General features: G+C 40.8%; 1 protein-coding gene across 2 annotated transcripts in view; it reads left to right on the top strand.

Moving 5' to 3' along the window:
- The first annotated feature begins 6,347 nt into the window (after positions 1 to 6,347).
- The window catches only part of DGKB (diacylglycerol kinase beta), a 217,910-nt gene continuing 197,557 nt past the window's right edge, over positions 6,348 to 26,700 (top strand). For both annotated transcript variants that reach the window (XM_088654314.1, XM_088654315.1), the window contains exons 1-8: positions 6,348 to 6,614; positions 10,958 to 11,034; positions 12,085 to 12,105; positions 15,886 to 16,039; positions 18,619 to 18,756; positions 21,839 to 21,888; positions 22,744 to 22,818; positions 25,459 to 25,578. In XM_088654314.1, coding sequence (XP_088510440.1) covers positions 6,545 to 6,614; positions 10,958 to 11,034; positions 12,085 to 12,105; positions 15,886 to 16,039; positions 18,619 to 18,756; positions 21,839 to 21,888; positions 22,744 to 22,818; positions 25,459 to 25,578 — 705 coding nt within the window. In that variant the 5' untranslated portion in view covers positions 6,348 to 6,544. The remainder of the gene's footprint in view (positions 6,615 to 10,957; positions 11,035 to 12,084; positions 12,106 to 15,885; positions 16,040 to 18,618; positions 18,757 to 21,838; positions 21,889 to 22,743; positions 22,819 to 25,458; positions 25,579 to 26,700) is intronic.

Raw genomic sequence — 26,700 nt, forward strand, 5'->3', positions numbered from 1 at the left:
TGAAATACGATCCCATGGGTGAGTGCCCACCAACATCTTTGTTGCTGATTTCTACCAACTGAAGTTCCCAAAGGATCTTCAGAAGTTTGTCCCATGCACAGTGCATTACAGTATGAGTTTGAGGAAACAGTATGTAACATGCAGGGTTAGAGCTTGTTATGGCCTACATGAAAGAAGGAAAGAGGATCCCAAACAAACAAGCTGGCATCAATCCAAGCAGAAGTGCCAGTGTAAAGGCAGCTTGTCTTATCGCTGGTTAAGGAAGGAAAAGGTCCCTGGATGCACACATTGTATGTGCTGCGCTTCCCATTCCAAACATTGGGAACCCCAAATCCACTAGGGTCTCTAGTCTGTGGTTGCTGGAAGCGATGAGCAGTGGCACATATCCCTATTTCACCTTTTCTACCTTCAGTCTGTTTTGTCTATTCTTTTCAGTGGCATTTTCTCTTACAATAGATACACTAAAAGTTACAGCCAGTATCTGAAGTATATTATTGTTCCAGTTATAAATGTTATGTATAATGAGTGGATCCGAGAAGAGAGATCGTATCTGAGAGAAAACATTTTTCTTACAATAGCAGAATTAAAAAGATACAGAATATGTTTTCATTACTATGCAGGGGCACGTATACAGATTACAATGGAAGACTTTTTGCTGCTTTATATTTTAAATCAGACATTCTTTCAGATTACAATAAAGCATTTAGAATTCTGAAAACAAGGTCCTTGAGATTTCTTGTAGAAAGCTCTTGAATTAAGTATTCACTTGTATGACTCAAAGTAATATCAAGTCTGAAAGATAATTCGATTTAGCTTTGTCACCCAAAAGGCACTCCCAACTGGAAAAGGAAGGAGCTTTTGTGTGTCCAGAATTTTAACTAGCACATCTTAAACATTTTTAAAATAATTAGCATGGGTGCGGGTTTTTTTTTTTTAGAGTGAGAGAGGGACCAAAAATGTGAAACATGAATTAAAATATTCACTGCCGTGTTTAAAACATAATATTAAATATGGTCTTTTTAAACTACGGAAAATATACTAATGGTTGGATCCCAACTTAATCATACTCAAGCATACAGGTGAAACTCGGAAAATTAGAATATCTTCGAAAAGTGCATTTATTTCAGTAATGCAACTTATTTTTTATTTTTCTTTTAATTTTTACAAATGCTTTCTTTTGGAAATTCCACAGTAATAAAATAAATAGTTACAATAATACAAAAATAAACAAAAATAAACATTGCTATGACATTTCATTAATTACATTCCATTTATAATTGACCTGCCTAACGACAAATAATTACAATTACAACAAATAAAGGCTTGACATATCTTGCTTTTCATGTCATGCATCTGTTTCATATATTTGCTTCACCTTTTAAGTTGCATTACTGAAATAAATGCACTTTTCGACGATATTCTAATTTTCCGAGTTTCACCTGTATATTCATTGAAATAGGTGAGTAAAATCTCATTGCTTTCAGTGGGTTTGGCTTCAACCCAAAGCTCTTATTGAATCTTCCTTTCATGTACTCCAGTGGATCAGCTTTCTTAAACAGATGAATAAAATGAATGTGTGGCTGTCAGGCGGTCTTAGGATTGTCCATTCTCTCCATGAAAAACATCTGAAAGGAGCTTTATGTTTGTTGAGTTGACTCCGGAAAAACTTTTGCGGGTGTGTAAGAGTTTTAAATATTTTTTTACCTCTCCCCATTCCTACTAGAAATCTGTCAAAAGTATTTGATTTGTTGTCTTCTTTCTTTCTTTCTTTCTTTCTTTCTTTCTTTCTTTCTTTCTTTCTTTCTTTCTTTCTTTCTTTCTTTCTGCTTCATGTTGGAATCTCTCGGTCATATAATGTTCTTCCAACGTTCTAAGACCTTTTCTCCTTTGCAGTTAATTCGCCAGATTTATGATTTAAGCTTCTAATGGTTCTATTGTTCTCTACATCATTGACCCAAGCATTGGCCCTGTTTGGACACATTGCTGGCTATAAGCCGTTGTTAGACAAAGTAGTACATGTAGCTTGAATACTCCCTGCTGTGCTGCTTCCTTCCTTGAGCAGGAAGACAAATGATATAGTGGCTGGCTTACCGTTATGTCCTAACACGCACCTGTGGTCCTTCTTCCCACTGAACGAACTTTGATTGGGAAGCCAAATTTAAGGTAATACAAAGTCAGCTGCTCAGTGGTTTGTTTTCTTGCTCAAGGAGGGGAGGAACAAAGTGAGGAGGGATTGAGAGGGGTGCACAACCAAGCAGCATGCTCACCGACTAATTTGGCTAATAACATGCTTCATGGTCAGTGGTATGTGTAAATCATTTATATCTAAATATGTTTATGGTCTGTGATGACTTAAAGTGATGACTGGTTTACACACAGCATCATCATAATTTTACCAGACAAGAGCGTCTGTCCTATTCCTTTTTCTTTCTCTGGGCTTACAATAGCTTCTTGATCAGCTATTGACATGAATGTTGATGCTGATTTGTTCAAATGAAATCTCTTTTATTAAATTGCTGAAGCAGGCTGTCACTGAACTCCGCACGCTGACATTAAAGCTCTGGAATGTAATATAATTAGCAATCCCAGCAGTAGCTTTAATAGCATTAAGTGTTAAGACAACAATAAATTACATGGGACATCTATTTAAAAATAAACTGGTTTTCAGAAAAATAATTCACCATAACCTGAAATGAAACCTGCATGATTTTATTGAAAGTTCCATTGTGAACTTTTCCTCCTTTGACATATTAATTAACCAGAAACCATCCTCAAATTTTAACTGTAGACGATTGGCAGAATGAGCTGCACTGACTGTAGATCTTTCTTTTTCCTTTTTCTTTGGCTTGCTATAATCAGAGGAGAAGAGGTTTGGGGCACCAGCAGGCATCCCCAAACTGCAGCCCTCCAGATGTTTTGGCCTATAACTCCCATGATCCCCAGCTAACAGGACCAGTGGTCGGGGAAGATGAGAATTGTAGTCCAAAACATCTGGAGGGCCGAAGTTTGGGGTGCCTGGTCTACAGCTTCCCAGGGGTGCTATCTTTGTGCTACTAGCTCTGTACAGTCAGTGCAATGTGTCTCTTTGTTATGTACATGCCTGGCATAGGAGAACATTCTGTCATAACTGGGCATAGTTATGTTCAGTGCGTACCTGCCTTCCCATTGTGGAGGTTGCTGGTGGTAACAGAGGGGGATAAGGTGGCAGAGAGGGAGCCACAGTGTGATGATAAAAGAATCCTAGAATTTGAAAGGATCCTGAGGATCATCTAGTCCAACCCTATGTAATGCAGGCATCTGCAGTTATCCCATACAGGGATTGAACCTGCAACCTTGGCATTATCAGCACCATGCTCTAACCAACCGAGCTATCCAGGTGTGTTAGATTGACTCTGCCACTGTGTCTGTCTCACACTGACCTCCCTACCCCTCTCCCCCTTGGCTGCTGGCAGTGGGGAAAAATATGAGGAAATGCACATTAGAAAGGCAGGTGAGCAGTCAGTGCCTCCCCATCATGCTCTGCGCAGCTGACTGCTTTGAGTTAGTATTAGTGCCAACTTTAAGTAAATACAGACGGAGACCAGCAATAAAGCATTGCAGTGAATCACCAGGTCCATTTCTATTAAGGACTCCACCAGCCCAGGAATTTTGTAGCAGGGAAAGGGAGGCGTTCGTAAACGGAGCCATTCACTCCCCGAAGGCATGCTTTTGCGCGTGTGCAAAGTGCCAATAGAGCGCTTCTGCACACACACACGCTTCGCAGAAGCGATCTGCGTATCCGATGCCACGGAACCCGGACGTAAACACTTCCGGGTCCGCAGCGTTCATAAACAGAGGCGTTCATAAACAGAGATAGTTGTAAACTGAGGTTCCACTGTATCCTTTTTTATTTCCTTCCTCTTGAAAGAAGTGCAGGGCAGGAAGCAGTGTTGTTCATAAACTCATGTTGCATATCGCTACAGCTGCAAGTGTGCTTGCTTGTTCTCTTTCCACCAACTTGCAATATGTACTCATCATTTCACAGGTCCTTGAAGCAAGTGAGCTTGCCGGGTCATTAAAAAAAATTATAGCAATTTGCAGGCTAATATCCTTTTGTGTACTTGAGTCCCTCGAGTGCGCAGAAACCATGACCTTATGATTAGGTGGCGCTGTTTCACCAGCAAAATGATAGGCACGGGACCACACAAGTTCATTGTTAGAAGGATGATGATTCTTACCTTGCTGATATTTTTGTGGCTTATTTGCAGTGCTAGTTATATAGTTTGTATGTGCAATTTTCTATTGTAACCTTTCAGGTTCTATGTTTCTTTATGCTACCTTGGGCAATGTTCTATTTGAAAAATGAAAGATAAATCCAGTAATAAGATCCCTACATCCACTTTTGGGAGACAACTACCGGTAGACCACTGGTGAGTTTCAGCAAAAGAACTACCATCATGCAAATTTAGGTCCCTCAATTCATGTTTGGGTTAAAATTGGGTCTTGGGTTTGAAACGGTTGAGGATTGCTGACCCTGACTACTGAACACTAGGCAATTGTATTATGTGCGAGTATGCATGGGACTGTTGCCATAGCTGTGGATTCCCTGCAACGGTTACCAGATGCTCTTCAGTAAACTAACTTTCTTCGTTTTTATGACAGAGCTCTTGTGCCTTTGTAACAGCAGCATGGTTGACGGAAATCCAGTGGGTGAAGCTTCCTTAAAGATGCATCTCTATGGGACAGAAAGCACCACAGATTGAATTTCTGCCTATTATGTGACTTTTGCAAAGGCTCAAGAGTCCTCCCAAAGACTTCACTCATACTGTGTCCCTTGTCTCCAGCCCTGCGGTGGATGAAATCTTTTGACCATTATTGTTTACCAGAATCCCTTTCCTCTGAAACTACCAGTATTACAGTTCATTTGTTCGTTTACTGCAATTTTTTTTTACATTTCAAAATAATTAACAACTTGTCATATGAGGGGGAAATATGATTTAGGAAGCAAGGGTGCCAGCTGAGCTGAGAGAGTGCTTTATTCTGCTTGCCAACTAATTAATGCCAGGTTTAGATGCTGAATCCAGAAAATAAAAGTCTCCAAGGGAACTCCTTCAGTAATTATTGACTTAGGTGCAGTAGGATCCTTGTTTTAATAAAACAATTGGGGGAAAGTCTAGGATAAGAGAGGATGAAAGCTTCTATTGAAATGCATCCGTATTACACCTTGAGGGTGAAATGCTCTAAAATAGTTTATTATAACAGGAAGTATTAGGTGGGGTGCTTGGCATAAGGGGCATGAATTCCACTGGAACGCAGTCCTGGAAAAGTAGCACAGAGATTTGAAGAAATTTCCTATCACAACATGTACCGTTCTAATTCTTAACCATCCTTGTCTGGTTTATATGTTATGTAAGCTTTTACTTCTGCTCTGCAAGTTATTGAGCAGTATGTCATGGGTATTTTCCAGCTCACATTTTTCTATATAAAAATACCTTCCTATCCTTGTTGAAAGTGTGTTTCCTCCTAACACATTGCAGATTTAACTTGCATTCTTAAACCTTTTTGAATCTTAACGGTTGTATCTGAAGTAGCACTGCCTGAATGTTCTGTTAGTGCAAGGATTACTGTGTGTGCAATCAAGTTTCTATATAGGTTTAAAATGTATATTTGAAGTTGTGGATATAAGAAGCCATCGGTTTCCATTCCATCCTGTTTGCTGCATGTACCATTGCTTCTGTTCCACTGCACTTCAGTTTCTGAAAAGCTATGTCATTCATCTCACTGGCTGCTGTGGTGGAATTTTACATAATTATAGGGAACCCAATGCAAATGGGGGGGGGGAATGTCATGTATTGCTTGCAGACTGACAACAATGAATGCCAATCATAGTTGCTGGATTGATTTCTCTTCTAGATATGGGATGATTCAGAGAACATAGGCAGTTTCTGTTTGAATTCTTCAACATCTGTAATTTGAAGCCCCAAGTAAATTGTTACGTCATTTGATGAGTATATAGCAGGGTCCAGTCTTACTCTTGTCCAGAGATCCTAGTTCCTTCTCATGCAGTGTGTGAAACTTGTTTGGCAGTCATAATATTAGGGTAAAAATTTCAGCCCTGATCTTCAGCAGTGTTGACTTCTGAAAAGTGTAACTAAAAAGTGTGCCTAATAAAGCATAAAACTTTGGAGGGCAACTAGCTGCATAAAGTCTGGCAGTTTCCCTTGTCTAAAGCTGTTGGTGGTTGTGGCAGACAAAAATGATTTGCAATACTTGTGGAAAGTTTAGGAATATTTTAGCATATATCATCAAAAACAGCACATGCACATTTCTGTATCTCCTAATTGTGGCTTTTATTTTTCTGTTAACAGTGTTTTCATATACCATCAGTGCCAGAAGCTTCAGAAAATTGGCACCATCTAAAAGTTAGTGCAGATTGATTTTCTTCTTCCTGGATATCTGATAATTTGAGAAACTAAACTGTAAAAACTGCTTGGGGGGGTATTTTGATTACCTCCACTTGAAGCAGACAACAAGACTGGTATGTAAACTGCACTTTGACATCATTATGATGAACACGGAGAAATGGGCAAACCTCAGTCCTTCGGAATTCTCTCAGCTTCAGAAGTATGCAGAATGTAAGTACTCAATTTTTTAAAACTTTTATACTTCTGTATATTTGTATCAAATGTTCAGCTATGTGAAAATGTAAGACATAAAAGTGTCCAGATGCACTTTGCTGACATAACAATTTTTTTTAAGTAAACATATTTATCTATATATATATATATGCAGAGAGAGAGAGAAATTATTCAGGTGTGTGTGTTTGTGTGTGTGTGTGTGTGTGTGTCTGTGTGTACTTGGTTTTTCAACAGCTTAGTTCTCGAACATTTTGGCTCCCGAATGCCGCAAACCAGGAAGTGACTGTTCCGGTTAGCAAACTATTTTGGAAGCCGAACGTCCGACGGGGCTTCTGCAGCTTCAGATTGGCTGCAGGAACTTCCTGAAGCCAATCAGAAGCCACGCTTTGGTTTCCAAACATTTTGGAAGTTGAATGGACTTCCGGAACTGATTCCCTTCGACAGGGCCGTCTTAACCATATCTGGCGCCCTGGTGCCAAGATCCCTCCGGCGCCCCCCGTGAGTGGGGCGGGCAGGAGGGGCGTGCGGGGAGCTGAGAGGCGCAGAGGAGGCAGCCCCAGGCTCACGCTCCCTGCGTGCCTCTGGAGAGCGACCTGAAGCCTCTCAACAGCAGAGGCGCGCAGAGGCAGACACCAGTGTTTGGCGCCCCTTCCGCGCCCCTGATGGCCCTAGTGACGGCCCATAGAGGCCCAGATCTGTTTTCTGTGCCTACATTTTGGTTAGGTTGTTGTTTCACTGCAAGTGGCCATTGATCCAGTGATGATTGGCCTTCCTTGAGCTCAAGAGGCTATGTGCTGAGTCTGAAAATGATAGGTAGAGTAGCTCATGCATTCATACCTTTGTGCTTTTCCAGGGCGAGATAAAAAGAAATCTTAAATTTTCTACGATCTCTCTGCTGCCTGATTAAAGTTTTCAATAAAACCACCAGCTACCATACTAGGGGCCAGGATATTTTGTACTCTGGCAAGTAAGTATGCCCAGAGGGTAGATGACTGTGTATCCAGAGGCTTTGCAGCTTAATATGAAGCAGAAAGAAAGAAAATCTGGAGTAGAATTTCTTTGTTGAGAGACTGCTGAAAATAGAGTCCTGCAAGTCCGCTGGTTAGAAACCTGTGGCTAGAGGTCATATCATTGGTGTGTGTGTGTGTGTGTGTGTGTGTGTGTGTGTGTGTGTGTGCGAGAGAGAGAGGGGGGGGAATAGAATGGCAGTCTTGGGGGGAAATAAAGAAGATGGTTCTTTGTGACAATTCAATGCTACGACATTGGTAGCTGCCTAGAAACCTAATGGGGAAACAGGATCTGTTGGGGTTTAAATGTTGCAAATTTCTATCTTATATTCAGCCTCCATGCATATGTAAATAAAACCATACATCATAGAAATGCTATAAACCTGTCCTCTTCATTTCAAGGAAACCAATTTTGGGGCACAATGTGGAATCCCAGAATCATCTTGATGGCTTTCTTTAAAAAAAAAAGTGTTCTGTTTCTAAAATTTGGTTTGACTAGGATAAAGTTGGCTCTTTGACATTTTGTTCAGAACACTGGGCAAAATTTGATCCAGCCTTGAAATTCAATTCAAGCCCAGCTAATGTAAATGGAAAAGAAACTGCTATTAAAGTGACTGAATGACGTATTCTAGGTACAGTATATGCAAAACCTTTTAGCTCTTTCTCACTGGAAACTTTTGAAGCTATTTTTCTCCCTCTCTCCTAACAAATTTGACATCACACTTCATTCTGATCTAACCATTGTGGTTGCAGCATATTAACGACCCTCGGAAACAAGGAAAGATATATGAAGCCAACGCTATTGTTTATTGCAAGCAGCCTGTTAACTCTTTTTGTATAATATAAGAAATTTCTGAGATGCAACTGATATAAATCCCACCAAAGTGATTTGTTTTCAGCCCACATCCTCTCACTTTGGGTTAGCACTTTTCATACCTTGCATCTATCCAGTTTGCTGTGTAGACATTTTCGCATAGCATACACATAAATGAAAGTACATAATAAAAACTCTGCTTTCAGAAAATGCAATAGACAGACTAGTTTACGGCAGAGAAAAAAACACTTTCTTTTTTATGTCTTGTATTAGGAAGGTTTGAGGTTCATTTTGCAATTTTTTGCTAACCTCTACACACCCACTATTGTTAATTAAGTGAGGGGGCTGCTTGCAAATACAGCCATTAACTGGAAGAATTCTTATTTCTCCCTTTCCTTCGGTATTTTAGAGTTCCACTTGATGTGGGTGGGATTAGAATTCAGATTCTTAATTCAATAAATTGAAGTCATAGCAGTGGCAATGTTTTGCTTTTAAAGAGAACTTGTTACATTTGGTTCACTGGTGTGGGGGCATATTTTGATGGACACTTGCTTTTTCTGTACATCCAGAAAGTACCAGCACATACATCACAGCACAGTCCCAACTGTGTCTACTCAGAATTAAGTCCTCTTGAATTCAGCAAGGCTTACTCCCAGATAAAGGGTGCGGTGGGGGGGGGAGGTTAGGATTGCAGCATAAATCACTTTGAAAATAATATTGGAAAATTAGATTGCAAACCTGTCAAAAAAATAAAAACAAACGTTGTGCCCTCACAAAACCCCATAGGTTTGGAAACGGGATATAGATTATATAAGAAGGGAGTAAATTTAAAACTACTTACTTGATTTTTGTTGGTTTATGAATAATTGATACTTAAATTGTCACAATCCCTGATTTTCTGAAACTTGTGCTTCTGCTCAGTAAATTTGTGGTGTTTACATCAACAGAATACAAAGCAATTTCTAATATTAGGTGCCTCCTGGTATTGGCTGCTATGTCCCCCAAAAGCAGCCTCCTATGAAGTGCAAGGAAGGTAAAATCAGGCATTGTGTGTACACAATTGTACATTTGCATCCTTCTGGACACACACTGCATTTGAAAACTAGATAGCATAATTTATTTAAATTCCTATGCATCGTACAGACTTGTGGTGTCCATGTTTTACAAACCAGTTCTAGATTTGTAAGGTGCCATTGATAGGGAATGTTGATTTAGGTTATGAGACTTCATGGTTCCATATACTGAATCAAGAATGGAGTTCATTTTTAGTTTAAACGAGCCTTCCCCAGCCTGGTGGCTTTTGTGTATTTTGGACTACAACAACACCCGTGGTGGTTGAGGCTGATGGGGGTTGTAATCTATAACATCAGGAGGGTAGCAGGCTGGAGAAGGCTGACCCTGATCAATTTCTTTCACACGTGTAAGACTCACAAAAACCCCTACCTGGGACTTTGACCTGCATGCTGTGCGCAAGTTTCCCCTAACGCAGCAAGCCGCAGCACTCTGTGTCTGCAATTTTCATTGAGAACATGGAACAGAGAGGAAATGTTCTTTTCTCCCCCAGCACCACAGTCTCCGTCTGAACTGCTTTTGCTGTGGCTGCCGTTTGCCTCGGCCACTGGCCTTTGAGTATAAAATGCAAACACGTCTAAACAACTAAGCATTGAAACTAAGAATTAAAACACCAGCTGTTGCAATTTGTGTACAAGTATAAACACAAGAACACTATGAAGCAGATAACTGAGAAATATTGCAAGTCATGAAAATATTTGTGCTCTAGTACAGTATTATGATTCTAGGGCATTGTCACCAAATACTTAGAAAATCTGTTCCAAACAATTCCACTCATGACTTCTGTGATCCATTTTACATTTTCATGTACAGGTAACTCATGAATTTTATGTTCCAGTTTACATTTCCCACCACCTATTAGTAATTATATATTGCTCTTCTTTTTAGGTTATAAACTCATTGGCCTCTTCTTCTAAGCTTGCTATTCCTCATTTGTGGTTCTGAAATCTTAATAGTTTCCTAAAGGGTCATGATGCTAGGCTCCTGGTGATCCCCATGCCTCCTGTCCTTGCTTTTCTACCAGACAACTCTGATGAAGGATGGGACTGAGAACTGCTATTTTTTTCTGGCTGTTCTTGGAAAAACCCTATTTTTCTTTCCAGGACTTAAAAGGGTTTTGCTTCAATATTGGATATCATTCTGTTGGTACTCTATACTGTGCATAGTATTGTAGTAGTATGATTTAGGCAGCAATAAGTAGCCTTTAACTGCTGGGAGAAGCATTAATGTTTATAATTCAGCCTATTCATGTGTTGTTATTCATTAATGTTTATCTAATCTTCTGCTAGTCTGCTGGTTTTCCTTCTGTTCATTTGGAGGATTGAAATTTTGACTATTTGTTGAAAACAGGCTTTGGTTTGGGGGTGCGTGACTGATTTAAATATACTTTGTATTCCTTGTTTTGTACAAGATGAATAAATTGGTGGCATCCGTCATTGTTTTTGCAGATTCTACAAAGAAAATTAAGGATGTTTTGGAAGAATTCCATGGTAATGGTGTGCTAGCAAAGTACAATCCTGAAGGGGTAACTTTGTCTTTCTTATCTAACTTTTAGATATTTGCAGTAGTTGATTGAAATTAATGTTTTGCATTCTGCAGGATTACTTTTTCTGCTCTCTTTTCAATTTCTAAAGTTGAGTTGCCTGACACTTTGTACTCCAGTTGATGTAAAGTTGATGACTCTGGCAAATCAATAGCCCTGTGCAAAGAGCTGCAGTCTGGGTTTTGGCAGCTGGTCTCTACCCGCCATGCATGATTTTTGCTTTGTGAACTGAATAAACCTATGTGGATTCTGTGCCCATGATTTTGGCAAGACCATGCAGCGAGGCCACATGCATATAACTTATAGGCAGGTGTTGTCTTGCATACAGAACCTAAATGTGGCTGTGTGGCAGTTTTGAGCCATATCCTGATTGTGGCCATGTGTGCAATATTTCATTCAATTCCTTACATGTAAAATGGGAATGAAATCAATGGATGGTTGTAATGATGAGTGTGAGATGCTGCTGAATCCCCATCCCCTTTAGAACTATAGAGAGAGATTCACCTTTGTCAAGTGAGAGAAATTGGGCAGAGTTGGGTGTAATGAGATCATTAAAGGTAGCCTGTTCACTGGGAAATTTCAGTACAAATATAGCAGTTCCTTGCACACCTACATTAAAAATGGTGGAAACAAGCAATCAGAACTTACCCATTTGGGGTCTTGTTTCAGTTGGACCCTTCAATCGTACTCCTGCAACATTAGCGATTTTCAGACCCACACCAGACATGGTAACTTGTGTCTTCCTGATATGCTAATTCATATGCAAATGAAGTGACATTGCTACATGGCCAAAAAGGGGGCTACCCAAAGTTTATACCATTTGTTAGTTTGTGCTAGAACGATTTCTTTGTGCTTATTACTAACTACATATAAAGAGACTTATTATCACTTAACACATTATTATTTTCTGATCTTCATAGTTGTAAAAACACTTTCAGCTGAAAATGCTTTTTTTTTTAAGAACAGAAATTCAGAATTGCTGGACGGTATTACTATTATTTATATATTTTTCTTTTCTTTCATGCACTCCAGAAGCAAGATATTCTTAAACAAGTAAGCATCGTTGGTGGTTTTTTTGTTTGCTTATAATGTATCTGGCATGTTACTGATTTTATGGAGCTTTGCAGAAGCACTCAGACTTCAATGGCAACCTTCATTTTAATAAAACTCTTGATACTTTTTTTCTAGTTGCATGCACCTCTGCAAAAATGATACAGTTACAGAAAATGTAGAATATTGACTTAATGGTTACTTCACTTTCATACTGTTCCACCCCACCCCCACCGTTGTTTGTTGGGAAACTAATTAATAGACTTTATTGCCACTGTTTTCTGAGAAAGATGAAGACACACACGTTTTGTTGGACTCTGCAGTTGTGCTGTCATATGCATGAACTTTCATATACATGAATCCTGTTAAGATTGCATCTTTGTGGTATGTACAGAACAGCTCTAACAACAACAACAACAACAACAACAACAACAACAACAACAACAACAACAACAACAACAACAACAACAACAACATATTTATTTATTTATACCCTGCCCATCTGGCTGGGTTTCCCCTGCCACTCTGGGCGGCTTCCAACAAAAGGTTAAAATACAATAGTCTGTCAAACATTAAAAGCTTCCCTAAACAGTGCTGCCTTCAGATGTCTTCTAAAAGTCTGGTGGTTGTTTTTCTCTTTGACATGGGGTGTGAGGGCGTTCCACAGGGTGGGTGCCACTACTGAAAAGGCCCTCTGCCTGGTTCCCTGTAGCTTGGCTTCTCACAGCGAGGGAACCACCAGAAGACCCTCGGCACTGGACTTCAGTGTTATATAGAATAAGTAAACCTATTCTTAAAATAGCATTCTGTGCACATTGGAATACTCATGGAGACCAGGATTGGACTGTGTGTTATTTATTTTACAAAAGAGATGGATATTATGTATATGAGCAATCAGATTTTCAGAATTTGCATGAAATGCATTATCATCTACTTGCCTAATTATCCTTATAAACTCCAGTCACAGAATAGCAGGAGAAGCTTAATTCATGACACTGGGTCATATAGATATTGTTGGAACTATAGACTAGTGATTCATTGTCTTGGTCCATATTTTGTAAAACTGTGGCTTTAAGCTGGTGTGTCTGACCTGTTTTTGTCAAAGTCCTTATCTGTAGAATGAGATGTTCTTCTATCCTGTCACCTGTGAACTTCCTTGTTCATAATTACCCCCTAACTTATAAAGGTCTCTTGATAGTAAGAGAGATTGGCTCCTATTTTGTGGTCCCATTTTGAGGAGTACGAACTGAGCTACACAGCTGCAAATAAAACATTTCAAATGTGTTGTAAAGTGAAATATACAAATGTGACACTAGATGGTGAAAGTGAGCTATGCAATATTCAATGTATGTTTTGAAACTTTTTTAAAAAAGCATTTTCACAAGCTTTTTTTATATGTGTGTAAATTCCACCTAAGAGTGTGGGAAAGAATAGACTAAGTTAGAGCAATAGAAATATATTTCTTTGTATACAGTCTTGCATGTTTTTGAACCTCCTCTGGCTATTTTCACATTGTACGCCTCCAGAATGAGGGGCTATGTCCTTTGTATTTGTATACATACTAGACATCAGCCTCTTGGATGGAGTAGACACATGCTTAAAGGAACTTTATAAGGATGCTTCAACAAAATATATTGTGCATCCTGAAAGTCATTGTGCATATATCACTCTTATTGGCATGCTTAATAATCTCTAAATTATTCCAGACGTGATTTTTTGTTATGGGTGTCGTAAATGATTTCAGTATGATTCACCACCCCTCTCTTCTCATACTGTTTTCATTTATGATTATGGTGGCTATGCATTTGTCGGACTATGTAGGACAAAAGCATCTTGCTTGCTTTCCCTTGCAATTAGGGAAAAGAGGTATCCCATTATTTGTAGCTGTTTGCATATAGATATTGCAATTTATTTTTAGTGTGTTTGCCATGACACATAGAGCAGAAGTGTGCGGGTGTGTTTAGAGGACAGTGTGGACTAATAATTCTTACCTCACATGGTTCCCACAAGCTTGGTGACGCAGGGACATAATAAAGTATTCTTGACCACCAGCTGTAAAAATGAATAAGCTTACCTCTCCCATTAATACTACTCTCAGGATATTTCTTCTAAGACATCACAGATGCAGAGTCTGCCATTTCATTAGTTTTGTATTCTGGTGTTGTGTACTGCATTCTTTGCCTTCATACAAATACGGTAAGAAGTTGCTCCTTACCGGACTGGAAGAACTTGCACTTTTAATCTAAATGTATGTAAAACAGATTGCTCTTTTCTAATACTGTTGTCTAGAAGACCAGGAATGAAATTTGTGTGATGGAGAAGTGCTGCCCTTTTAGCATCAGTACTTAATAAGTTTCCCTCCCTCCTCCTGCTACACACAAACAAATCAGCATCAACAGTGTTGATCCATAGACAGTTAGGAGTTTGACTATTGCTGGAGAGGCAGGATGTGTGTGTCTAGAATTACATCCTTGTCATTGAGTTGTGTGAGTCAACAGTGATGTCAGGTAGCGCTGTGGTCTAAACCACTGAGCCTCTTGGGCTTGCCGATCAGAAGGTTGGCGGTTCGAATCCCCACAACGGGTGAGCTCCCATTGCTCTTTCCCAGCTCCTGCCTAGCGGTTCAAAAGCATGCCAGTGCAAGTAGATAAATAGGTACTGCTGTGGCGGGAAGGTAAACGGCATTTCCGTGCACTTTGGCTTCTGTCACAGTGTTCTGTTGTGCCAGAAGCGGTTTAGTCATGCTGGCGACATAACCCAGAAAGTTGTCTGTGGACAAACGCCAGCTCCCTTGGCCTGAAAACGAGATGAGCCCCACAACCCCATCGTCACCTTTGACTTGGACTTAACTGTCCAGGGGTCCTTTACCTTTTACCCTTTGCAATAGCAAAAAAGGCCAATGCTACCCCAGGCTGCAGCAGCCAAAGTATACTGTCCAGAGCAAGGGAAGTAATGATACCGCTCTATTCTGCCTTGCTCAGACCACACGTGGAATACTGTTTCCAGTTCTGGGCACCACAATTTAAGAAGGATATTGACAAGCTGGAACATGTGCAGAGGAGCGCAACCAAGATGGCCAAGGGTCTGGAAACCAAGCCTTAGGAGGAACAGTTGAGGGAGCTAGGTATGTTTAGCCTGGAAAAGAGGAGACTGAGAGGAGATGTGATGATAATCTTTAAATATTTAAAGGGCTGTCTCATGGAAAATGGAGCAAGCTTGTTTCCTCCTGCTCCAGGTGGTAGGGCTCAAACCAATGGATTCTAGTTACAAGAAAGGAGATTCCGACTAGACATCAGGAAGAACTTTCTTTCAGTAAGAGCTGTGTGACAGTGGAAGGTTGGGAGTTTGTGGACTCTCCTTCATTGGAAGTTTTTAAACACATGACCATCTGTAATGGATGCTTTAGTTGTGATTCCTGCATTGCAGGGTGCTGGAGTGAAACAACTGTTATCTCTGGTTTAGACATAACATTAAGGCCAGGGGTCATGGTTTGTCTTGTCCTCACTAGTATGTGGAGGAAACAGACAGCTCAGATAGCTGTGTTCACTGTGAATCACTAAGTCTGGTTTGCTGTGACACGAAACTGGGTCAATAAAAGAAATATAGAATTCAGTGTCAGTTGAAAAATGGGCATATGTGTGCACATCCCATGTGTAATAGAGGCCTTGTGCCTGCAATGATCTTCATATATTTTTAGAAATTTATGTGCCACCTTTCAAAACAAAATATGACGTTTCATCCTAAAATACTCAGATATAGATAATTCCCTGTCTTCTTCCACAGACAATTGACTTAGAAGGATTCAAGTTATTTATGAAGACTTTCCTGGAGGCTGACCTCCCAGAAGAATTTTGTGAGCACCTATTTACCTCATTTGGCAGCAAAATCCCTTATAGTAGTCCTATGGTAAAGAATAAGCCTCCGCTCCTTCCAGGAGGTAAGTAAATAGATAAAATGTGGTGTTCGGCTGTCTTTGCTATTGTTATTACTGGACCTATCATTATAGTTTTGGTTAATGTGCCGCCTGATCAAGGATTTAATGAAAAGGCTTTAATACTCCTTAGTGACTCACATCTTTTAGGAATGACTCAGCCTTCAGCTAGTGGGAGAGGGAGAAAAACAGCAGTCACAACTTTCATTTGGGCAGAGAGGGATAAAGGGTCAAGCCAGGAGCTTTGCTGGAGTTAGCCGTACTGAATGTAGTCTTTAACAAATACATGTTTGAAATGTTGTAGGAGGAAAAGCCATTGTTCGGGGAACAATTTGACAAGGGAATGGTTAATACCCCCAGCTGATTCTCCAATCCAAACCACTCTCCTTAAAGCAATGTTTTCAGTGGAACCAGGACATGTGGTTCAACCCGCAAGATGCTCAGTGGACAACCTTAGGTCCAAGTTTCATAGGTGCTTCCCAGTGTTTTATTCATCTACTCTCCTAATATTTTTACATGCGGCCCCAATCTCCATGAGCGGTGCGAGATTCCAGAGGCTGCAGGCACGCTTACCAGGGTCTGTGTTCCCTTTTGGGACAATGAGGCACAGCAGAGACTGTGATGTCTTTATGTTATATGGGTTTTATTTAGACATATGTACAACCTGACCCTAGATGCCAGGATTGCAGAGCATTCACATCCTATGAAGGCCTGGCTCCCCTCTCGAGGGCAGCATTGGATCCAAAGGACAGTGAAAGGCCTTCCTCTGTGTCTCTTCGCTCCAGTCTGTCTTCCCCTGTTCACATGGAGTTCTGCCCCTCCTCCTCCTCCCTGCTAACCGACACTAGGAGCCTCCCCACAGCCTACACAGCTCAAAGTTGAAATGCTAAACCTGTGCTTTGCATCTGTCCACTCCCCCTTGCCTGGCACTCTTGCCCTCTAATGGTTTCCTTGATGGGCCACCACTGGCCTTTCCAGCTAATGGGCCATCCAGCTGGCATGACAAGTTGGCTTGGCTTGTCAGCATAACAATCCAGAGGGGGTTCTGTATTTAGCAACGTTTAATCAGAACTTGATTAGATCTGGCGTTTACTACATCCAGGTATTATGGGGTGAATCTGGCACCCAGGAATTTAGGTGAATCTGGCCCCACACAAACACACAACGTTATTCATTAAGCACTGACGGTTACATGGATAGAAGGCCTCTGCATTTTCTATTGAAGCACAAGGGCTTCAGTATACAGCTTAGTTCTTATTTAGGCTCTCCCCCCCTCCACTTCTAGCACTCAATGCCCATTGAAATTACTGTGACCAGATTGTATTTGTATTCCTGCCGTGGTTTGTACAAGGACATTAATTGTCTTGTTTTTGTTTGGATAATGTGCTCTTTGGGGGATTGCTGTTAATTAATATGTACTAGGTTTTGTTCCTTGTACTAAGCAAATAAATGGTGTGTTCTAAAAGGGCTTTTTGTGTCCAAATTGCCTTCAAAGACAAAAGTTGCACATTCAAATTACACTATGCTGTTTTTTTTAAAAAAGTAACAGCAGGTAAGTTTCCATGAAGGTGCAAATATTCTCAGAGTTAACCTGAGGAGCAAAGAACCAGTAGTATAGTACTGTTAATTAAAAACATTTGGACACCTAACAAAATAAGTGAGAAAGCTTTTGATTCATTTAAGCAAATCTCTCTCTCTCTCTCTCTCTCTCTCTCTCTCTCTCTCTCTCTCTCTCTCTCTCTCTGTGTGTGTGTGTGTGTGTGTGTGTGTGTGTGCGCGCGCTTATGAGCATGGTGAAAGGCTCTAGTTTGCAGTTTTTATAATGGGGAAACCTAGCCTTCTAACAGCTCTCAGTTCCCAGGATTATTGGGGAGAAGTAATGACTGTTTACAATTGTATCAGTGGACTCGGGTCTTTCTGACTCTCCTCTCCATCCATCTACACTTGCACTTAACCCAGCCTTCCAGAACTGTCCCTGTTCCTTCTAAGGAGTTTAACGGCAGGTTACTTTCAACTGATGCTTTCCACCAGGCTAAGGAGTTAAGGCATCTTTGGTGTTTGGGGCAGCTGCTATTCTCTTCCTCACATTTGTATCTGAAAAACTGGTGGGAATAGCAGAACACAGGATACCGCATTCACTGTACTCCCTTTTTGTTATCCTAGCAGAACTTTATCCTCTTGTTCTCCAACCTCCCTCCACTCTTCTGCCACTTTCTCAGTGTCTAACAAGAAAGAAAAGCAGCTACTGAAAAGATTGCTCTGTTGCTGTTTTCCTTCCTTCTAATGGAAATGCTGGCAGTTCACTTGGGTAGTGGGGGTGAAGAGGGGGCTGGACTGTGGAGGAGAGGCCCAGATGCTAGATAGGGCCCTTCCACAGACAGGATCTGTCCCAAGGAGGCAGTGGTTCTCCACTCTAGGTTTTGCCCATCATTGGTACAAAAAAAGGTAACAAGTTTCACAGATGCTACAGGGAGAAATAAGTTTTTCTGAGCAGGAAATCCAATGTGGGAAGTCGTTTTTTAAAAGTTCTGTTTTATTGGTAAGCATTTTTTTTTTAAATATAAAAAATGTGAATATTATTTCAGGTTTGCGAATTACTAAAAGCATGACACCATCTCGCCCACCACCTTCCACTTTGCACATACCAGAAGTTATCCAGTTGAAAGATATTGTTTGTTATCTTTCCCTTCTTGAAAGAGGAAGACCTGAAGACAAACTAGAATGTATGTAGTACATGTAAAGTATATAAATGCTGGTTGTGTGTGTGTGTGTTTGTTTTAAACTCAGTTAACCAATGGCAGTTGCATCTAATTGTTGCAAATTTGAGGTGTAAAAGATGTTTATGACAATTTGTTACAATCTCCTTTCAAAGCTTATTGACCGATATATGAGGATACAGTATCTATAATGTGACTATATAAATTGATTTTCTGAAGCTTTGCTTTCAGCTTTCTCTCTTAGGTTTTATAAACTCAAGTGTGTACCTATTTATTTGGATCATAGAGGAGGTAAATAGAGAGGTTTTACTCAGAGTACACCCATTGGACCCATTTCAGTGGGTCTACTCTGAGTAAAAGTTAATTGAATTCAATCAGTTATGAAAATTCAAATGCCAGAATGTCACAATTTTTTATTAAAAAATGTAACATCAGTATTTGATCGTGGCCCATACTCATCAATGTGATCAACTTTAACATGAAAATGACGTGACACATTTTCACAAACCCTGCATCAGCTGATGGTAACTGTGTGTTTGTTTGTTTTCAGACTTCTCAGATTTTGGCAGTTAACATACTTAAAAGATGTGGGATTAATAAAACCGATTTAAGCTCATTTTGTAGAAAAACTCTGAGAGGCAAGGGCTCAACCATTAGCACCTGTGCTATTTATTGTGAGATATCCAATGCATGTCATATTCATATTAAAGGTAGAGGTAAAGGGACCCCTGACCATTAGGTCCAGTTTTGACCGACTCTGGGATTGTGGCACTCATTTCACGTTATTGGCCGAGGAAGCCGCCATACAGCTTCCAGGTCATGTGGCCAGCATGACAAAGCCGCTTCTGGCGAACCAGAGCAGCACACGGAAACGCCATTTACCTTCCTGCTGTAGCGGTACCTATTTATCTACTTGCACTTTGACGTGCTTTCGATCTGCTAGGTTGGCAGGAGCTGGGACCGAGCAACGGGAGCTCACCCCATCGTGGGGATTCGAACCACCGACCTTCTGATCGGCAAGCCCTAGGCTCTGTGGTTTAACCCACAGTGCCACCTGTGTCCCAGTCATATTCATAGTGGACCCATTTAAATCAGTTGACTTAAATCCATTGGTTTCAATGAATCTCCTCTGATTACAACTTGTTGGGTATCACCCATTATCTGTGGCTGTTGAAGCAGTTTGTTTTCCAGGTGATGTTTTCCAGATTTGCTACCTGTAGAATGGAAATGATCCAAACTCAGTTGGAACCCAAAGATGGATCATTGTTCCATTAGACTGCAAGTACGGCTGAGCTCATGATGTCATTTAAATGCAGAAAGCAACTCAAAGAGAGAGGTGGCCGTACCTGCAAAATAAACCCATTATGCAAATCTGTGGACCAAAACGTTCAGTCTATCTAGTTAAGCCCTTTGGTGTCCCGACCTTCTCCTCCTTTAAGAGTGTGTAATATTTGCTCTCCTTTCATTAAAAATCTTGAATGTTTTCAGGTCTTTGATGCACTTTGCAGCAGTATGAGTTGTTAGTAACATTTGGTGTGAAATTGTAGGCAGTAGGCTCTATCTGCTGGAGATTCAGGTTCACTGCAATCTGAGAGATAAGACGACCCCCCCCCCACTCTTATCCTGTTTGTAAACTACATAACCTGCCTAAGGGTGTCATGTGAAGCAGTTTATTTTCTGAAGACCATGACGACTATTTCATTCATATGGATCCAACTGTATAGTGTTCTTAGTGTGATCCTTTCTGTTATATTTTATTAAAATGCGTGGTGTACGTGTACATGAATGAGAGGTGGGTGGATGGATTTCTAAGGCCTGGTTTGCATGCCCCGCGCTTTAATGTGCATGAGTGCTTGCCTTCTCCCACCTGACACATTGGCTGTGCCACGCAGGGGAAGAACAAACCAAAGTTTGGCTTGTGTTGTTGTCTGAACCTAGGCTGCTGGTTTGCTTCTCTCTAAATATAACATGAGTGGCAAGCCAAGGTTTGTGTTTGCCTTATGCTACTTCTGACTTGTTTGTTTGTGGCTGCCTGTGCGGCCCAGTAGGAGTGGGAGAGAAGCAAAGCACCTGTGCATGTTAAGCCAATGTTTATTTTATTTTATTATTTATTTTATTATTTATTTCATGTTTGTTATGTTATGTTGTGTTGTGTTGTGTTATTTTACAAGGGTTTTAACATAGAATGCAAACCGGGCCTAAGACTGGTTCACAGAAACGGCTTTCCTTCTGCACACATGGACCCCACGCTGTCCCCTGGTTATGGATTTATGGAAATCAAAGAATGTGTGTGCTAACCACTCTCAGATACAACTGGCCCATGAAGCCATGTGATATTCGAATGTGGATATTGGCTATACCTGTAAATTACCCAGTTCACATGTGATCCACATAAATTCATTTTCTGTACAAAAATATGAATTTTTTTTTAAAAAAAGAAATAAGTTGTGAGGGGAAGTAAGATGCGCACACGTCTCCAGCATACATACGATAGGTGATTGCAATGATTGATCTAGTCTGGTTTTTCAAGGAGAGGGTATAGCAGGCATCCCCAAACTTCGGCCCTCCAGATGTTTTGGATTACATTTCCCATCATCCTTGACCACTGGTCCTCTTAGCTAGGGATCATGGGAGTTGTAGGCCAAAACATCTGGAGGGTCGCAGTTTGGGGATGCCTGGGGTATAGGGTGGGGAAGGGAATTGATACCTCTAGTGAATATTTCCCAGGTTGGGCATTTGCTGTTTCATTACAAATTCTTGCTTTTAAAATATTTAATATTTAAATATTGCTGAAAACGGAGTTGAAATATATGTGGTTGCCCTCAATCAGAAAAAGATGATAGGTTGATTCGGGTGAAACCTTAAATCAGGGCTGTGGAAACTGTGGTCATTCAGATGTGTTGGACTGCAGCTCCCTTCGCCAAATGTTGCTGCAAATGGTGGCAGTATGTGGGAGGAGGGTAAATTCTACCATTGGTTTTAGTATGGCTTAATTCTAAGTAGCGTTCTGATCTATTGATGACGTAAATTAAAAATACGAGCTCATTGCTTTCTTACATAATGGTTTTAATATTTTCTTTCTCCTTAGTTATGTTTCGCTTGTATGACACAGATGGGAATGGTTTCCTGGATAGCTCGGTAAATTTTTTTCATTCATAGCAGCATTTGTTAATGTTGTAATGTGGCAGAAACGGAAAACTTGTAAGAAATTGCAGGTGTTTGTGTTAAATACACAGCAGATAGTTCCATCCAAATTGCAGCTGTAGAGTTTGATCCCGACTAAGCTGTTTGCACTTTCTGGGTCTTGCTGAGTCATAACTGATGTCAGTGGGAACTAAGTCTCGCTGCTTTGTGAGGAAGTTCTTTCCACTTGCTGAACCTTTTAGATTTAAGCCAATGTAAGAAATCCATGTAAATGAAACAGGGATCTGGAAAAGCAAGGCAAGAAAATAAACAATTTTTTGAAATAGTTTGTTTTCTAGTGGCAGGTTGGAATGAAGCACTTAAGTTGTATGTAGTTGTGCAGAAAAAAGTATTTGCTTCTATGATTCCACAGAGACAGCCATGTTTATTTGCACAGGGTTTTTTTTTCCTGAGGGCAACAGTACATGATGTTACTGTTGGTATATAAAGCTCTCAACAGCTTGAAACTAGTTTACTTGAAGGATTACCTCACCCCATATATGCTTAGATCTGTGGAACTGGCTTTTAAACAAGAAATGGATCTTTCTGTGTGGTACCATCAATACTTGCCAATCCTGCTTGATTCTGTAGTCCCTTTCTGCTTTCAGTCGTGTTCCAGCATGAAAATTCTAAAATGTTATTTCTACAAGATGAGTTAAAACATTTTCAATTAAATTTTAAAATACTTGTTTAGTTTGTGTTAAAACAATTCAATTCACTTCATTAAATTTAAGGAGAGATGTGCATAAATTAACAAGTATTTTTGTAAGTATGTTTAACAAGGATCATGTATCTTTCTTTCATGCCTAGGAACTGGAAAACATTATCGCTCAGATGATGCACGTTGCAGAATATCTTGAATGGGATGTCACTGAACTCAGTCCAGTAAGCATTCCTTCAGGTCAATGATTTAATTAATAATGAAAGTATCTAAGGACTGCTTTGAATAATTTTATTTAAGGTTAACGTTTTGTTTGCTTGCTTATTTAGATCATTGCCATAGCACTTGTTATATAAAAAATATGTAGAAGAAGAGGAGTTTGGATTTGATATCCCACTTTATCACTACCCGAAGGAGTCTCAAAGCGGCTAACAATCTCATTTCCCTTCCTCCCCCACAATAGTTTTATGCACATAAAACTAAAACAGCAATGCACATATTGCAAAATATTTATAATAAATTGTTATTTATTTTAAAAAGTCATTAATACAAGTTGCTAACGTATACTGATATCAGTGCCTTATCACGACACACTTCTCCGTTCAATGCCGCTCATTCTCTTGACTCTTATCATGAGTCCACCCAACCACCTATCTCACGAGGGTTCCTGGAACCTGCTGAACTAGTCTCTAACTCAAGGCTTGCTTTTATGGGTAGGCACCAAGGGGGATGCAGCTGCCTCAGGATGACCAGGGCCGTCTTAAACGCCCCTGCCACTGTGGTGCGCCGGATCTCTCCGGCGCCCTCCCGCCCCGTTCCCCAGCGCGGTGGGCGGGTGGGCGCAGCGGCGGGTGGGCAGGCACAGCGCGATCTCTCTGGCGCCCTCCCGCCCCATTTCCCAGCGCGGTGGGCGGGTGGGCGCAGCGCGGCTCCCACAGGCGCAGCTGCGCGGCAGACCGGCGGATCGGCCGGCCAGCGGGCGGGCGCAGCTCGCGGCACCTTTCTGGCGGGCCGGCGCCATGGTGCCCTGCGCCACCGGGGGTCTACCTAGAGCCGGGCCTGAGGATGACCACAGCTGTTTCTCATTTAGCCACTCTAGGATGCATCACATTTAGTTTTATGAGTTTCCCATTAGGACCAAAGAATGGCAAATAGGACACCCCTCTGCTCGCAGTCCTTTCTCTGACCTCTGCTTACCTCTCCTTCTCCAGCTGCTGTACTGTTACAGCAGAGGGGCTTGAAGTTAAACCTCTTGGCTTAATGTTGCCACAGACAGCAAAGTAATGGGAACTTAATTCAGCATCATTTATGACTAGAGAATGGTCCTGAGTGGTTGAAGCAGCAGCTTCTGCCTGCTGCTGTCATATTAAAATGTGGATAACTTTTTGTATGCTCGTGATAACATTCTTGTGCCATGGACAAAGGTTTACCTCATTTGAGGTCTTAAAATAAGATGCAAGGTATTTTTTAAACGCACAAACACTTTTTATCTCTGAACTTGACGAGTGCCTTCTGTTGCATTTAAGTTTTAGAATCTCTTGATGAAAAGACTGCCTAGGTAGAAAACAAAACCCTTGCTTACTTATCAAACCTTTATTAGGCATTTTACAAATAAAGCCATAAAAGAGAAAATCACATACCCCCGCCGTTACCCTTTGGTCAACATCAGATAGGCAGAATCCCACACTTTCACCTTGCTGGGGTTCCAGACCACCCAAAAGAGGGGACAGCACATGTTGACGGAGCGTATTATACAATGGACAATGAAAGAGAATATACTCTACAGTGTCCGGGACATTCATAGAACATCTGCAGAATCTCTTGTTTCTAGGAATGTTTTGATATCTTCCCCTGACAAATGCCGAGGGAAAAACATTTAGATGGGCCAACATAAAAGCTCTACAGTGGGCCAAAACCCTTGCAAGGCCTGCTCAGGGAATAGGTACAGCAAGTGACTCATTAAGTGTGGCAAAATATACAGGTATATTTTAAGTTACAGGTAGGTAGCCATGTTGGTCTGAGTCGAAACAAAATAAAAAAATTCCTTCAGTAGCACCTTAAAGACTAAGTTTTTATTTTGGTATGAGCTTTCGTGTGCATGCACACTTCTTCAGACTTCAGACTTCCAGTCTGTTTCCCTAGCTACACCCTTTTTATACAGTTGATAGTTAAACTGTAAAGAGCTGTGATTCAAAAGGGAAGAGGAAAATAATTATATTTGGATTTGAGTTCCTTTGTGCTATTACATAATGATGAAGTGCAGTGGTCATGACTGTAGGGAAGAATCCACTGGCAACTGAGTTTAGCTGAGCTAATGGAGTGGAGACCACACTATCATACCTCCCCTTTAGATGCAGCCTGATGGAAAGGGATCCCCTTTGTAGAGATCTGGTGCTCTCAGATGACAGCAGGCGATAATTTTCACAAAACCTTAACTGTGTCAAGGTTTTATCTCCCCCTTTCCTTTTTTTTACTATTATAAGGCAATTAGAAGTGAATTTACTATTATAAACTAATATTTACTATTATAAACAAATAAGTTTTTTTTAAAAAGTGATTTTTCAAAACTTCCCTCTTTGCTACTCAGAATTTCAGCGATAGAATTGAAGGAAGCACTACTGGGAGATGTAAACGACGCTAACGTTGTTTTTAAAAATGGAGAAACAAAACAAAGCAAATATAGGTTAAAAGGCTATACTGTTCCATATTCTAATGTAAAATTGTCTCAAGTGAGAAAAGACATTTTCGCTTTATGAGCTATGTCACTTTCTATTTCCATGTGTAGTAAGTGGCTCTCAGCTTTAATGCATTCTTCCTTGATGCCATTTACTTTAATATTTGGTTTCCTTCCTTTATTCTAACAGATTCTTCATGAGATGATGGAAGAAATTGACTATGACCATGATGGCACCGTTTCCTTGGAAGAATGGATCCAGGGCGGGATGACTACAATCCCACTCTTAGTGTTGCTTGGACTGGAGAGTGTAAGAGCCACCAAAAAGATAAATCAAAGGATGATTGAACCACAGCCCATCATATCATTTCTCTCGTGTCAGTTGGTGTAAACCCAGCATGTGATTGCTTTTTTTGTTTGGTTGTTTAAGCCAAACCCTTAGTGGGCACCTCCGGGAACGTTTTAAGGGACTAGGTATTCCTTTTATCCTGGAAATCTGAAAATAATGCATGATAGGGTGGCTATAAAAAAAAGAAGGGTTCTACTCTCTCCCTCTTCTATAGAGCATTAAAACAAATGATAGGATGCTTTGTATGGCAGCAGTCTATGCCTAACTGACAAGTGTTGTTGTGGGTAGGGTTTCATCACTCTTTCTGACACAGAATTTTATTGTTGTGAACTGCTTTGGAAGCTGAAAGAGTGTCTGGATATGGGAGCTAGATGCAAACACTCATGAAGAATTGCCCAGTTTGGATAGGGATTAGGCAAAGGGTTAAAACCTGCCTCCCCCAAGCCCATGGTTCTGGTGTCAATCATTCCCCATGGGGGTTCTCTTTAACAGGAAAAAGGAAGAATGCAAAAGCCAATCATGTGACTAATGTCTTTCTGGATTGCTTCCTGGATCTCTTACCTTGGCCACTGAAGCTTCTTTTAGCCCCTCTCAATTTTTCTTTTGAAAATACTACCTTAAAGTGTTGGCCATGCTTAGCTTTGGAACCACTGGCTGTATAAATTAATACAGCCCTCAAAAAAGTTGGCATTCTATAATTTCTATTTGCTGTTGTTGTTGTTTAGTCATTTAGTCGTGTCCGACTCTTCGTGACCCCATGGACCAGAGCACACCAGGCACTCCTGTCTTCCACTGCCTCCCGCAGTTTGGTCAAACTCATCCTTTCTTGCCAAAGGATGTGGGTAGCTACACCTGCAACAATTGCAAGTTGGTTGCCCTACTAGAAAACAAGGTTGCCCTTCTGGAAGAGAAGGTGCAGCAGCTTCAGGGGCGTGTATCTACGCTCCAGAGAATTAAAGAGCTGGCGCTTTTCTTGGATGCAGCAGAGCACACTGTCTGCACCAAGGAGGAGACAGGGGATCTCCCTGAGGACGAGGTCAGTTCCCCAACACAGCAGCCAGATGTATGAAGGAACGTGACTCA

Source organism: Zootoca vivipara, chromosome 11, assembly GCF_965207765.1.
Source record: "Zootoca vivipara chromosome 11, rZooViv2.hap1.1, whole genome shotgun sequence".
In the NCBI taxonomy this organism is placed as follows: domain Eukaryota; kingdom Metazoa; phylum Chordata; class Lepidosauria; order Squamata; family Lacertidae; genus Zootoca; species Zootoca vivipara.